We start from the raw sequence: 16155 nt of genomic DNA, 5'->3' as shown, positions 1-16155 counted from the left end.
TATAAACTTTGTAAGTTTTTAAATTTATATTAGGTCTATAGCATGGTGTATCTTTATTCAATTTATTAACAAAAGTTCTATGTTTAATATAAGTCAGTTTGTCGTTGTACCGTTTTGTTGTTGTCCATCACTTTATTTTAATGAAAATTATAATAACAAGAACTCAGATAAACCGTATATTGCTGTAGTCGTGTGTTTATTAGTCACGTTGAATCAATGAAAGCAGTTGAATCTTCTGTTTATCCAGCTGCAGCAATAGGCATTTTCTGGGTTTCTTCTGCGAGGCGTATTTGGAGTTTCAGCACGAGAGCGCCCTCTGGCCTTTGGATGGAGATTTACTGCTGATCACAGAGCCCTGCTTCACTGAAAGATACGCATGACAATCGCAGCTTCTGTCGAATCGCGATCTCGATTCTATTTCAATTTATCGTGCAGCCCTACGTTCATTTGTTGTTTACGGTTCTGCATATGACAGTATGAGGAGTAAAAATAGTTTTCAATGTTTGTTGGCACTCTTTCAGAAGGGTTTAATTGATGTACTGATGTGGATTTGTGTGTTTTGATGCTGCAGAGGAGCTGGTGGATGGGAAAACCTTGCACCTGTTTGAGTCTGCGAATCAGAAGCTGACTGCGGCGACTGAAGAGCGGATCGAGTTTCTGCCGCACTACCATACTCTGGTGCAGTGTGGCATGTACGAGTACTACGCTAGTGAAGGACAGAAGGCGCTGCGTAAGTTTGCACGCTCACCTCTGCCATGCTGCCGCGCTTGAACACGATGCCAGTTTCTCTTTCTGTTGTGTTGCAGCCTATGCCTTCGCTGAGCTCATCGATAACGCGCTGTCAGCCACCGCAAGAAACACGGGAATCAGGAGAATTGAAATCAGATTGGTGAGAATTCAAACCCGAGTGAACTGTATCAATGTCATTGTTTTACATGCTAAATGTAGACTTACATTGACAGTAGTAATTAAAGATTAAGATTTAGTTTCGAAACGAAATGCAGAAGCGCCTGTTTGGCAATATTTTGGATTTTGAAAAGGCTGTTGACTTTTGCTGTTTATATATAAGGTGATTTTGTGAGTCTTTTTTTTTTTAAATTTAGTTTCTTATTTATTTGGTTCCACAGTGTTTGCAGATTTTTAGTGTATTTAAACTTTGTAATAAGTTCTATGTTTTATATATAGGCAAAGGGAGTTTGACATTGTATTTTGTTGTTGCATTCAAGCAATTGACGCCGAATTGCTGCTAATTCGAAAGTGAAAGTAAAATGCACACAGGCATTTACAAGCTATTTAAAAGCGAAAGAAAGCAAGGAAAAGAGAGAAAACCCCAGCGAATCATTCTGATATGCTGATTTGCTGCTCAAGAAACATTCTTTAAAAAAATAAATAAAAATCAGTCTTTGATGCATAATGTTTTTGAGGAAGCCACGATACATCTTTTCTGGATTTTTTTTTTCTAAATAAAAAGAACAGCATTTATTTGAAATGGAAATATTTTGTAAGATTATAAATGTCTTTACTGTAGCTTTTGATTTTATGTGTCCTTGTTGAATTTAAGTATTAATTTCTATAAAAAAGAAAAGTACTGATCCCAAACTTTTGAATGGTAGTGTACATATCACATTAGGGCTGTTAATTAATTGATTAATACAAACGAAACATAATAGATGGAAGGTCTGAGGCATTTAAATGTTAGATGCTCTATGCCTTATGTTTATTGCACACTTAATTAAGTTAAAAAGCATAATTTTCAGTTTATATCATGTTACTCAAATGATAATCAGCTCTATAAGCATGTATTATAGGGCTATTACATGACTTTCTTATTTATTTGGTTCCACAGTGTTTGCAGATTTTTAGTGTATTTAAACTTTGTAATTTATTTATTTTATTTCACATCAAGGTGTATGCCGTGCCTTTCTTATTCATTTTGCTAATAAATGCTCTGTTTCTTATTTATTTTATATATATATATATATATTTTAACGTTGTGTAAGTTTTTTTATTTTATATTAGGTCTATAGCATGGTGTATCTTTATTAATTTTGCTAATAAATGTTCTATGTTGCTTTGATTAATACAAACGAAACATAATAGATGGAAGGTCTGAGGCATTTAAATGTTAGATGCTCTATGCCTTATGTTTATTGCACACTTAATTAAGTTAAAAAGCATAATTTTCAGTTTATATCATGTTACTCAAATGATAATCAGCTCTATAAGCATGTATTATAGGGCTATTACATGACTATATATGACCCTGGACCACAAAACCAGTCATAAGGGTCAATTTTTTAAAATTGAGATTTATACATCATTTATACATCATACATTTATACAACTATTTGAAAATCTGGAATCTGAGGGTGCAAAAAAATCAAAATATTGAGAAAATCGCCTTTAAAGTTGTCCAAATGAAGTTCTTAGCAATGCATATTACTAATCAAAAATTAAGTTTTGATATATTTACGGTAGGCAATTTACAAAATATCTTCATGGAACATGATCTTTACTTACTATCCTAATGATTTTTGGCATAAAATAAAAATCGATAATTTTGACCCATACAATGTATTTTTGGCTATTGCTACAAATATACCCCAGCGACTTAAGACTGGGTTTGTGCTCCAGGGTCACATATAGCAAATACATTTTGGGGTGAATTAGATCATATATAATTAGATAAACCCACGAAATCACAAAAATAGTTCCGTTATATAAAAAAGTAACATTTCTCTTTAACATCTCTTTTCATTGAGCTGATGCATTCAGAGGCGATGCATTCTCTTTTCTGCATGCTATTCTTGCAGTTTTTAATTTGCCAAAACAAATAAGGTGTGTAATAAAGGGGCGTAATTTTGGAGCAGGAGTTAGCGCGTTATGGTTTGATGCTGGTCATGCTAATGCATTTTGCATGCATTTCCTTTTTTTGCGATATTGCATGAAAATATGACACGTTTTATAGTCATCTGAGAAAAATAACGTTCAATTCATTCAGTGCATTGTTATGGGCAAGCAGTACTTTTTGTGACACTTATTGACCAACTATTAGTCTCCATGAACTGGATGTTTTGCTCTCTCTCTGTGTTTTTCAGCTGTTTGATGAGTCTCAGGGAGGACCTGCTGTTGTGGTGATGGATAACGGCTGTGGAATGACATCTAAACAGCTGAACAACTGGGCCGTTTATCGTCTATCTAAGTTCATACGAGAAAACAGCATAAAGAGGTGTGCTCTTCAGAAAACCTGTGCTTTTTCTTGCCTACGACTCATTATTCTGGTCATGCAATGCAGATTCGAGCCTCTTCCGATGTGAAATAATAATCTAGCTGAACTGTACTGATTGTGTGATGCCTATAACATGGTCTTATGGAGCTTGCCTTGATAAAACCATCAGCTTTTTTCCTCCTCTTTGTTGTTGACGCAGTGAAGAAACCGGTTACGTGCGGCCGGATCCGGTTCCACGCAGTCTGAACAGTGACATCTCGTATTTTGGAGTCGGAGGCAAACAGGCTGTGTTTTACATCGGCCAGTCTGTCAGAGTATGTTTGCATGCAGTTTGTTCACTTTTATTTAACAAATGTCACACTTGCAATTAGGGATATGCCGGTATCAAATTCTAATGTTGCGAATAATTGCTAATGCTTTTATCATGGTGTGCGGTATTATCACGATATCGTGCATATTCATTACCGTGATATATCGCATTACCGAATACCGGCACAAGTCTAGTTGCAATACATCTATTGTGTTCATTTGCATCAGTTTTCATTAAAGCACAAGTGCTTTCTCCTATCCCAGATTAATATGCGGAGACAACAAGTGAGCAAGAAGTGTGAACACTAGGGCTGGGTATCGTGTTCGTTACTTTTTAGGCACAGAGCGAATTGCCTCAATACCATTGAGTATCGAAAAGTGTCTTGTCGTTCGGTACCAAATTTCGATTTATAAAACGGAGAGTGACAGAAATATTTTACTATTGTATACTAAAATATAATTCTCAAATATTATTATTTTTAATAAATATATAACCAAGCAATTTTTTTCCCGTTAATTTATACAGTTCTGTTGTGCAGCATTTTGCTTGACAATAAAATGCAAGGCGTTGTTGTAAACTAATTTCATTTCATTACATTTTAAAAGAATGATCAAACTGATCGTTTTATTAATTCATTTAATTAGACACCATTTTTTTTATGATAAATTAGTATTGAATCATAAAACATAGAATCTAGAAAAATTTAAATGGAAAACAGAACTTAGGGGAAAATAAAATGCATTTCATGGGGCCCTAAAATAAAAGTTATCTTACTCTGTGGAGTTTAATTATGAACAAACAAAGTTATGTTTACATTTATTCTCAAGATCTAACAAAAATGTGGAAGGTATTTCCTCCCCCCATTAACGGTAAATGAATATCGCGATAAATATCGATATCGTATGATATGGAAAAAATACTGTGGTAATATTTTTGGCAATGTCGCCCAGCCCCGTTATAAAATATTAAAAAATATCTTAATTTGATAAGAACAAAATGAGTTTGGAGTAACTTGAGTGTGAGTAAACGATGACAGAATTTATTATAAGATGAACTAACCCTTTAAGACAGGGAAGTGTTCACAGAAGTGTCCCTTGAGCAATGACAAATTAACCCTATAAAGCCTACTGTATCATATTTGACATGCACATTTCTACGATATGATATTTACAACTTCTACAACTCTACTGCATGCCCTCTGTTGTCTGATTGATAGTTTCTACTTTTTTAGCAAGTAAATGTTTGCATGGACAGTCATTTATCGTTATTTACTCACTCACTCTCACTTATGCTGTATTTTTTTTATGCAGCTCTTTCCATATATTGACAGTTCACAGTGTTATCACATTTAATTTTGTGTAAACTATGCTTTTGATCCAATGTGTGTTTCAGATGATCAGTAAGCCTGCAGGCTCTCCAGATGTTCATGAATTTGTCATGTCTAAAGAAGACTTTGAGCGCAAGGAGATGAACAGGGAAGACATTTACACTGGCTTCATTAGAAACAGGAAGGTGAGGGAAATTCAAGTCATCTCGTGGCTTTGTTGGCCCCTGGTTTTTATTTTTAAATGTTTATGGGTCAAAGACGTTAAGATGTCCGCATCAAAATAAATTTACAAAAGTGATTTTATGTATATAGAAAGCACATTAAATGTAAGTAAAGTGTCCACTTTTAAGGTTTCAAATAAGTTTTTGGAGAATAAAATGTCAAATTTTTGGTTGAAATAATGTTACATTGTCATTCAGTCTAACACAATATTTATGTAAAAATTCAAACATGCTTATTCTGACGCGTACATATTAAAATATATAAAAGAATAAGGGAGCATATTCAATTTGATTGTGTTTTAAATGAGTAAAAAATTCTTACTGACAAACGGGCAAAACCTAGGATAGTGGCAAATTTAAAAATGTAAAATTACAACTAATAAATATTTGGGGTGAAAGTAATTAGTCTTTTAATATGCCATAATTGATTTTTGTTGTAAATATGCCTGACAAGACTGTTACACTGAATGACATTTTAGTGGGTCTCTCTCTTCTCTAAATCAGGGAAAAATGTATGATATTTATTTTTTTGCTCGGAAAAACAAAAACAAAATTGCAATTAAATTAAACAGAAAACTTTGTATTTTTCGGGGGGGAAAACAACAATTTAAAGCAGTATTACACTTATTTTTTATGCTTAAACCCTTTTTTGTCTTTGACCCTTATGCGTGTGTGTTTTCTTTTGCAGCCTGCCGATTGCTCGCATGTGAGTGAAAGCGAGGAGCAGTTTCTGCAGTCCATTGTGATGGAAGAAAAAGAAAAGGAGAGTTTTACTGCAGTTATCATCACTGGAGTCCAACAGGAACACGTCACTTACCTGAAAGACAATTTCAATCTGTGGACCAGAGAGTTGGCGTACGTCTCAAATGCACATACATGAACTCCTCCCTTAGATCAGCGTATTGTTTTATTTATTTATTTTTTCTAGTTTTTGCATGAGAGTTGTTGCTTAAAATGTTAAGAGTTATATTAGTAGGAGTAGAAGTTTTTCTAAAGGTTAACCTTTTTGTCTCACATTGTTCGCAATGATGTTTAAAGCCCCCCTAACCTTAGTTTTGTTTTTATATTTCATATTTTGGCAGGATCTGTAAATAAAAAATTAATTAAAATAATTCTAAAGTTTAAAACTAAATTTCATATATTAGAGTTACAGTTTACATATCATTTATGCATTTAGCAGGTGATTTATCCAAATAAATCATTTTATCGTAATGTTACTGGATAAGGATATTTGAAATATTTTTTAATTCGCAATTGCTGCTGAATAAAACATTTTAGAGCTTGGCATAATTAGAGAACTGTGTATGTTATAAAATAATGGACATGGAGTTTTATGATTTTATTAATTTCCATGACTTTTTCTGGTGTAGAAAGCAAACGTATATCTCGGTTTTACAAGACATTGGGAATCCTGGTTCTTCAAAGAAAGAAAGAAAAAAAAAAGAATTCTTGAAGGGTGAATTAAAATAAGAAGTCTTAATTTTTAGTTGTTTTAGTTTATTTTAATAGGTTAATCATTGTTTGCTTCACACAGCAATGAGCACAGCTAGACCTTTTACATCTGATTTGGAAACATATGTCTTTTATGAGCCAATTCTTTTTATCCCTGCATCCAAGATGTAGATGAGTTTATTTCTTCATCAGATTTGGAGAAATGTAGCATTGCATCACTTGCTCAGCAATGGATCCTCTGCAGTGAATGGGTGCCGTCAGAATGAGAGTCCAAACAGCTGATAAAAACATCACAATAATCCACAAGTAATCCACACCACTCCAGACCATCAATTAATGTCTTGTGAAGAGAAAAGCTGCGTGTTTGTAATATATTCATCATGAAGAAGTTTTACTTTTACGCTATAGTCCATAATATTGCTTTCTGCAGTGGAAAAGTCCGTCCCCTGTTATCTCTGACTTCAAAATCCACCCACATATTTGTTTAGAGCTGTTTTAGCTTGTAAACGGTGCTTGATCTGTGCAGATTTCTCTCCTGATTCAGACGAGGCGACTTTTTTCACTGAAGGAAGTGTGAATATGGATTATGGAGTCTTTTATGGATTATGGATTATTTTAGCCAAAAGCTATGATTTGAAGTTTGAGAAACAAATCCAACATCTTAATGATGGATTTGTTTTTTACAAACACACAGCTTTTCTCTTCTCAAGACATTAACTGATGGACTGGAGTGGTGTGGATTATTGTGATGTTTTTATCAGCTGTTTGGACTCTCATTCTGACGGCACCCATTCACTGCAGAGGATCCATTGCTGAGCAACTGATGCAATGCTACATTTCTCCAAATCTGATGAAGAAACAAACTCATCTACATCTTGCATGGCTCAAGGGTGAGTTCATTTTCATTTATGGGTGAACTGGTCCTTTAAGGCCAGCCTTGGGCCACTGAATGCCGTTTGTTTCATTTCAGACATACTTACCATTACTATATACACGGAGTTCATGGAAACGACCAGAGGGAAACGAGAAAAAATGACCACGTCTCCAACATTGACATTCAGGTACAGATGTGTATGTGTTTGTGGCTCTAAATGCATTGATCATTCAGTTTTTGAGTGCTTTAGAGTCCTTGTTTTTCTCTTGAAGCTCTTTCTCTCTTATTTCTCAGATCAGTTTGGTGGAGCGCTCTCCTCGAATCCCGCGTATGATGAATCTGAGGGAGGTGGATAATGACATGCAGACTCTGTACATCAACTCCAGTTTTTCCACTTTTGAGTTTAAAGCCACCGGCGCTAGAGACTCCTTTGTGGAAGGATTGATCCGTTATCACCCGTTCCTCTATGATCAGGAAACATACCCAGTGGATCCATATGCATTAGGTATTGTAAATCATAAATTGGCCGTTGCACACTGATTGCAGTGTCGAAAGAGATGCTCTGATAATAGATGATTATACTAGCTGAAATAGTGTGCATTCCTAGATATCTTTTCTATGTTGGTCTGTGTGTTTGTATTTTAGGTCCTTCAGAGGATGAGGACGAAGAGTGTGTAATTTTGAACTCTGAAGCTCGGGGCAAACGTCCGGTCTTTGAGTGCTTCTGGAATGGGCGGCTCATTCCCTACACCACTGTCTCAGAGTAAATGTCTGCTTAATTTTGAATGTCCTTTGCAGTTGATAAATCTTCTCTTCTCAACCTGTTTTTTGCAACTTCGCTGACGCAGTGAGCATTTCATTGTTTGATGGTTGTTTTAATTACATTTTTTTTTTTTAGTTCCTTCAATCCTTATAAGCGTTTCATCATTTTTGACTTTTCAGTGTCAGTTAAATTTCTGGCGTATTTTACCTGTAGAAAAAAACATATAGAAAACCTAATAATTATTCACATCTGAATATAAGGAGCTTCATCAACAAAACAATTACATATCACCTATATGTGATTATACAACCTTAATACTAATTATTAAGATTGATGTGGTTTGGAATTAGTCCAATGTGCTTGGAACAAATATTTGATCAGAATATTAATTTGCCTGATAATTACATGCGTGTAGGGCTGTCAAGTCATTAAAGTTTTTAATCTAATTACATGATATGCTGATTAATTAATCTAATTAGTCAAACATAAATTTTGGCTTAGAAATTACCGCCTGAAAGATTAAGTCATTATAGTGTTAGATGAGAAAAGCATTGACAAAAAGTAGCTTTAGAAAGAAATGCATAATAATGATAATAAATGGGTATTAATGTTAATATTAATATAGGAAATGATTAAAAAAAATGTAACGATACTCCCAATATCAAACTGAAACTGCCAGTATAACACGTTATTAACTTCTTGTTTGTTGAACTATAGTAAAAAAAAAAAATCATTATCACATTTGCAGTTGTGCAAATGTGGGGAAAACTACACTCTTGCTCATGTGATATTGCCAAACATATATCATATGTTATAAATACAAGACCAAAAAAAAAAGTACAGGCCAATTTTTTGCCCTCATATCTTGAATTTTAGGCTTATATAAGTGCATTCTAATAGGCTTCATCACACAGACAGTCAGTCGTCCTGAATCATGCTCATCAGCGACCGCATCAATGTAAGATGATTTACAGGTGTAGGTGGGGTGTGTTAAATGCGTTAATTTTAATATTGTTTTTTTATGTTATAATACGCATTTATGCATTGTGTCGACACTATTGAAACAGTTCAGACATTTGGCTCTATTCACTTTGACTGTAAGTGCCTTACTGTAATTTCAGTTTTTGCTTTTTTTTTAAAGAAAAGGAGGGAAGAGTCAAAATAAAATTTGAATGTAATCATCATTGTCATAAATGTTGTCAGTTGAGTCTGAAATATGTCTTTATTCAAATTAAATATAGTGCTAAAACACATTTCTGGATTGCTGTGGATGAAGAGGTAGTTATTGGTGGGGCTTTTGGGGGTAAAATGCTGCTTTAAGAGGACATCAAATATCAAAAATAGCACTGAAGGCAAGCAAGACTTTTGCCTAAACTGGATGGTAACGTGTGTGTGTGTGTGTGTGTGTGTGTGTGTGTGTGTGTGTGTGTTAGGTTCGAGTGGTGTGCAAGGCCTAAGAAAGTAGGTGCAGTGCCGCTGGAGTGTTATAACCGGATTTCAGGAGTTCTCTTCGCCAACGACCGATTCCAAGTCAGTACCAACAAACTTACCTTCATGGACCTGGAGCTTCAACTCCGTGACAGCAACACCATTTTTACCAGAGTGCACAATGGCCAGGTACAGAAACACACGCCTGAACTCTGAAAGACATGCACGTGATTCAAAGCTCAGTTCACACAGTCTGTGCTGTTTTATGCAGGAGCTGCGGGTGAATATTCAGAGGGAGTTTACTAACTGGTTAAAAGAATGTCATGAGCGCTTCGACAAGCAGGTATGTGTAAGGCCAGGGCAGCAAACGCAGGTGTAACTGCACGATCAGTGCATTGTAAGTGCTTAATGCACGCTTTTGCATGTATAAATATTAAATATTTGGTGAGGAAAATCCCTCAAATCAAAGGCATTGCATTTATTGTGCTTAGTGTGTGTGGGGACGTGTGTGTGTGTGTGTGTGTGTGTGTGTGTGTGTGTGTGTGTGTTAGGTTCGAGTGGTGTGCAAGGCCTAAGAAAGTAGGTGCAGTGCCGCTGGAGTGTTATAACCGGATTTCAGGAGTTCTCTTCGCCAACGACCGATTCCAAGTCAGTACCAACAAACTTACCTTCATGGACCTGGAGCTTCAACTCCGTGACAGCAACACCATTTTTACCAGAGTGCACAATGGCCAGGTACAGAAACACACGCCTGAACTCTGAAAGACATGCACGTGATTCAAAGCTCAGTTCACACAGTCTGTGCTGTTTTATGCAGGAGCTGCGGGTGAATATTCAGAGGGAGTTTACTAACTGGTTAAAAGAATGTCATGAGCGCTTCGACAAGCAGGTATGTGTAAGGCCAGGGCAGCAAACGCAGGTGTAACTGCACGATCAGTGCATTGTAAGTGCTTAATGCACGCTTTTGCATGTATAAATATTAAATATTTGGTGAGGAAAATCCCTCAAATCAAAGGCATTGCATTTATTGTGACAGATGAAAGCGTAAAATATTAAAATTTTTAAAAAATTGGCTTTATAAGTCAAATAGAAGGGTTGTTTTTTTATTATTGTTATTATTATACTGAATATAAGCCTATCACTGGCCTACAGTCCACAGCAATCAATTTCGTAACTGTGTTGCCAACAAATACCAAAGTTTTGAAGCTTCCATAGTTAGAACAAAACTGAATTATATTCACTCACTCCAGTATTTTATCATGTTATTCTGGTTAGACATTGAGATGGCAACAACTAGTTTTTTTTTTTTTGTGTTTGTTTGCAGGTGATGTTTCAGGGATTTAAGGGTTCGATGACGCGTACAGATGTGCCCACCAAACGGCAACAGTCACCCTGGGCTATATTCCAAGCCATTAAGTGGGATGGCAAGACTTATAAGAAAGGACAATGTGTGAGATTGAGTAGTTTTCATATTTTCACACGTAGTCATAGACGACACCAGTGTAGAGGAGTCGTAGAAAATGACTGATTACTTTTGCATAATAACTGAATGTGGATTATTGTAGGCAAAATAAAGCTGAACATTCTGTAAAGGCCCGTTCACACCAAGAACAATAAAGATATAGTTCTAAAAATCATTCTCAATATTAAAGAATAGCATAGTTCACACCACAACTATAACGATAAAGACAAAGAGAAACAATATCGTTGCAATCACTTTCAAAACTATTTTTCTCCAGCTGATGAACGATGAAAAATTGACAGCCAATCAGAATCCATCCTGCTGTAACAAGCTCGAGAATTTAAAGCAGCAGACGAGCGTGCGTTTAGAATAAACAGATGATATTGTTCGCTGGTGTGGATGCTAATATCGTTATCGTTCTTGGTGTGAACAGGGCTTTAGTGTGGTGATTCCACAGTATTTTCCCAGCTGTTGTAAAGCATCATACAGACTGTATAAATGTGTAATTAGTATCTTTAGTTGTGTCAAGAAAGTCTGTAACATAAATATGTGTATATGAATCAGGTCATTTATTAAATTATGAATCATAGGTTGTAATTCTAGGCATCTCAGATATTTTCTTTCACACTTTTAGGTGAAGTCAGTAAAGACGAACCCTGTCTTCGTTGGCTCTATAGTTCATTTCTTGCTCTACGGAGAGCATGAAGGAGACGTGTACGCCACAGGAGGATATGTCCAGATTGCACTGGTGAGGATGATTCAGCTCACTCGTCCATTTACTCTGTATGGATGCAGTGTGGTCACATGTTTTTCCTCTGCCTCTGAGTGTGCTTGAATGTAGGAATGCACCGATATGAACATTTTGGCCGATACCGCTAACCGATAATTCTTTGTATTTGAAAGCCGATAACCAATATGTTGGTATAAATCCAAATTTTTTGATAATTTTTAAAAGCCTGATTACAGAAACAAACCATCAATAGCCATGTCCCAAGCACTTTTACATGGATCAAACATATCCAGTACAGTAGCCTAGTTTTAAAATTAATTTTAGACCCCTATTGTCTCCTTATATAGCCAATATGACAGACCATTGCCATGCACATGTTGAATTTAACTGTATTTTCTTTTTCGAAATGATTCCAATCATATTTCAAGCAATTCTAAACCTTAATGGTGAACAGTTTGCATCTGAAGTGTTTCAGCTGAGGGAAATAATCCATTATTAATCGGCTTTAATATATCAACCAAATTTTCTTATCGGGTCGATAACGATAATATTAAAAATTGCGGCTTTTTACTTTGGTATACGTCTCTGTGATGTGTTTTCATAGGAACCGAAGGAGTTGTATGATGAGGTAAGGATCATTCCCATCTCTAAGATCGACAGGCTGGCCGCAGCCACAACCATTAAGAAGAAAATCGAAGATGAGCTCGCAAAGTAAGACCTGCTGCTGGATTCTGCATTTCACCTTAACAGTAAAGAGAATTAAAGAGCATCTGCTCTGAGTTTGGGTCGCTTTATTGTGCATTTGGAAACACCAACCATCTCCTCATACTTGTAATGAGAAGCACTTATCAACAAAAGAGCAGCTTTAAGGGCTTCTTGTGGTTCTCCATCAAAATAAAAGTTTGATGCTTTAACATTTGAGAATGAAAAAATTAAGACAGCCGTAAATGTCAATATTGTAATAAATAATGTACAATAAAATGATTATCTTATGTTTTACTTGCTTATAATATATGTACAGTATATAGTACACTGACTTTCAAAAGATTGGGATCAGTAAGATTTTTCAGCATAAATCAGCATATTAGAATGATTTCTGAAGATCATGTGACACTGAAGACTGGAGTAATGATGCTGAAAATTCAGCTTTGATCACAGAAATAAATGATATTTTAAAGTATATTAAAATAGGAAACAGTTATCTTAAATTGAAATAATATTTCACAATTTTAATGTTTTTTTTCTGTATTTCTGTATTTTTGATTAAATAAATGCAGCCTTGATGAGCATAGCATTTCACAGTTTTATAGTTTAACTCGTAGTTAACTGCTACTATATATATAGTTAACTATAATTGAATAATACTATAATAATTTTGGCCAAATTGTGCAGCCATACAAGCAAACACAGCAAACCTAGATTCTTTTTTTTTTTTTATCGCAATCACAGTTTTATCTGTATAATCGGTAACCCTAGCTTATTCTGTTCTTTTTTTCTTTTAAAATTATTTTCTTGTCATCAGACTTCCAGACCAGCTGAGGGTTACGTGGCCTGAGGGAAATGCGTGGGCTGAGGATGATGCTCGTCCGGCTGGCACACTCATGGGTGAACAAACTCACACACATACAAACACTTTGCAGTGCAAAACTTACAGTATGCATTGGCCGACAATATTAACTTTATTACATGATTTAAAAAGCCCATAATATGCTTTCACCAAAAATAGCTTCTGCACCTAATCCTGCACTACAGACCTGTAGAGAAATTGCCTTGACTTTGAGTTTGTAGTATAAATCTGTTCTTTTTCAGGTCCGATTAAAGTGGAGATTTTGAACAAAAAAGGAGATTCAGTGTCTCGGCTGCCCGTGGCTGGCACTACTAAGAAACTGTTGATTGAGCTGAAAGTCATCTGGCACTGTGAGTCACATTTACTGCATTATTGTTTGTAGTCAGGGCATGTAATTTTATCATGTTTTTTTGTATGCATGTGTATATTTATATATGCAACGACATGCGTATTATTCATATATATTTTTGTAATGTTTATGCACAGTATGCTTGTGACATACAGTATTTTTATCTCCTTCAGCTCCTAAAGGAGACGTCCAGACGAACTCCTACATTGGTGCTCATTCATCCAAGTGGGAATACTGGTTCAAGTCCATGGGTAAAAATCAGCGAATCATCATGTGTTCATATTCGATTCCATTCATTCACCATATTTATGCCCATCAACAGGGCAAAGTAATGCTGGTGATTGCAAAAGCATATGAATGGAGATATCAAGAAAAAAAAAGATGAATATTGGATTTGATCCATACCAGGTCCATTCGTAGACATTTATATGTATTTAATCCACAATCCCTCTTTATTTATAGCATTGCATGCAGAGAGAGGCAGGGTAACACTTTATTTTAAGGTGTCCATGTTACACATGCTACATGTACTTACTATTATAATAACAATTAAATATGCATAATTACATGCAAGTAACCCTAAACTAAACCCTAATCCTAACCCTAACTATATAGTAAGTACGTGTAGTTAATTAATATTACACAGTACTTATAGTTCCAATATTTACTAATATTTTCAAAATCAAAAGTTGAGTAATGATGCTGAAAATTCAGCTTTGATCACAGAAATAAATGATATTTTAAAGTATATTAAAATAGGAAACAGTTATCTTAAATTGAAATAATATTTCACAATTTTAATGTTTTTTTTCTGTATTTCTGTATTTTTGATTAAATAAATGCAGCCTTGATGAGCATAGCATTTCACAGTTTTATAGTTTAACTCGTAGTTAACTGCTACTATATATATAGTTAACTATAATTGAATAATACTATAATAATTTTGGCCAAATTGTGCAGCCATACAAGCAAACACAGCAAACCTAGATTCTTTTTTTTTTTTTATCGCAATCACAGTTTTATCTGTATAATCGGTAACCCTAGCTTATTCTGTTCTTTTTTTCTTTTAAAATTATTTTCTTGTCATCAGACTTCCAGACCAGCTGAGGGTTACGTGGCCTGAGGGAAATGCGTGGGCTGAGGATGATGCTCGTCCGGCTGGCACACTCATGGGTGAACAAACTCACACACATACAAACACTTTGCAGTGCAAAACTTACAGTATGCATTGGCCGACAATATTAACTTTATTACATGATTTAAAAAGCCCATAATATGCTTTCACCAAAAATAGCTTCTGCACCTAATCCTGCACTACAGACCTGTAGAGAAATTGCCTTGACTTTGAGTTTGTAGTATAAATCTGTTCTTTTTCAGGTCCGATTAAAGTGGAGATTTTGAACAAAAAAGGAGATTCAGTGTCTCGGCTGCCCGTGGCTGGCACTACTAAGAAACTGTTGATTGAGCTGAAAGTCATCTGGCACTGTGAGTCACATTTACTGCATTATTGTTTGTAGTCAGGGCATGTAATTTTATCATGTTTTTTTGTATGCATGTGTATATTTATATATGCAACGACATGCGTATTATTCATATATATTTTTGTAATGTTTATGCACAGTATGCTTGTGACATACAGTATTTTTATCTCCTTCAGCTCCTAAAGGAGACGTCCAGACGAACTCCTACATTGGTGCTCATTCATCCAAGTGGGAATACTGGTTCAAGTCCATGGGTAAAAATCAGCGAATCATCATGTGTTCATATTCGATTCCATTCATTCACCATATTTATGCCCATCAACAGGGCAAAGTAATGCTGGTGATTGCAAAAGCATATGAATGGAGATATCAAGAAAAAAAAAGATGAATATTGGATTTGATCCATACCAGGTCCATTCGTAGACATTTATATGTATTTAATCCACAATCCCTCTTTATTTATAGCATTGCATGCAGAGAGAGGCAGGGTAACACTTTATTTTAAGGTGTCCATGTTACACATGCTACATGTACTTACTATTATAATAACAATTAAATATGCATAATTACATGCAAGTAACCCTAAACTAAACCCTAATCCTAACCCTAACTATATAGTAAGTACGTGTAGTTAATTAATATTACACAGTACTTATAGTTCCAATATTTACTAATATTTTCAAAATCAAAAGTTGTATCTGTTATTTAATGTACCTAAGCTAACATGATCTAACAATGAACAGTTGTATTTTAATTAACTAACATTAACAAAGATTGTAATTTAATACTGTAATGTATTGCTCATTGTTAGTAATGTATTAACTAATATTATCTAATGGGACCTTATTGTAAAGTGTTACTGCTATATTTTGTACGTGATTAAAACATGCTTCTTTTAAACATGATATATATATATATATATATATATATATATATATATAAATGCTTCAGCATACAAAAAA

General features: G+C 34.9%; 1 protein-coding gene across 2 annotated transcripts in view; it reads left to right on the top strand.

Moving 5' to 3' along the window:
* LOC107675396 (structural maintenance of chromosomes flexible hinge domain-containing protein 1-like) overlaps nucleotides 1–16155 on the top strand; it is a 59131-nt gene that overhangs the window by 6527 nt on the left and 36449 nt on the right. The window contains exons 6-23 of one of the 2 annotated variants that reach the window (XM_016469706.1): nucleotides 3099–3229; nucleotides 3429–3543; nucleotides 4932–5051; nucleotides 5776–5942; nucleotides 7510–7600; nucleotides 7708–7918; nucleotides 8059–8176; nucleotides 9610–9793; nucleotides 9876–9947; nucleotides 10929–11054; nucleotides 11701–11814; nucleotides 12401–12507; nucleotides 13319–13401; nucleotides 13606–13713; nucleotides 13886–13955; nucleotides 14803–14885; nucleotides 15090–15197; nucleotides 15370–15447. In XM_016469706.1, the coding sequence (XP_016325192.1) occupies nucleotides 3099–3229; nucleotides 3429–3543; nucleotides 4932–5051; nucleotides 5776–5942; nucleotides 7510–7600; nucleotides 7708–7918; nucleotides 8059–8176; nucleotides 9610–9793; nucleotides 9876–9947; nucleotides 10929–11054; nucleotides 11701–11814; nucleotides 12401–12507; nucleotides 13319–13401; nucleotides 13606–13713; nucleotides 13886–13955; nucleotides 14803–14885; nucleotides 15090–15197; nucleotides 15370–15447 (2086 nt within the window). Of the gene's footprint in view, nucleotides 1–3098; nucleotides 3230–3428; nucleotides 3544–4931; nucleotides 5052–5775; nucleotides 5943–7509; nucleotides 7601–7707; nucleotides 7919–8058; nucleotides 8177–9609; nucleotides 9794–9875; nucleotides 9948–10928; nucleotides 11055–11700; nucleotides 11815–12400; nucleotides 12508–13318; nucleotides 13402–13605; nucleotides 13714–13885; nucleotides 13964–14802; nucleotides 14886–15089; nucleotides 15198–15369; nucleotides 15448–16155 lie in introns of both variants that reach the window. The other variant, XM_016469707.1, reaches the window with a different exon arrangement.

This window comes from Sinocyclocheilus anshuiensis, unplaced genomic scaffold, assembly GCF_001515605.1.
Source record: "Sinocyclocheilus anshuiensis isolate Anshui unplaced genomic scaffold, SAMN03320099.WGS_v1.1 scaffold1081, whole genome shotgun sequence".
NCBI classification, from domain to species: Eukaryota; Metazoa; Chordata; class Actinopteri; order Cypriniformes; family Cyprinidae; genus Sinocyclocheilus; species Sinocyclocheilus anshuiensis.
This window is presented reverse-complemented; position numbering and strand designations above follow the sequence as displayed.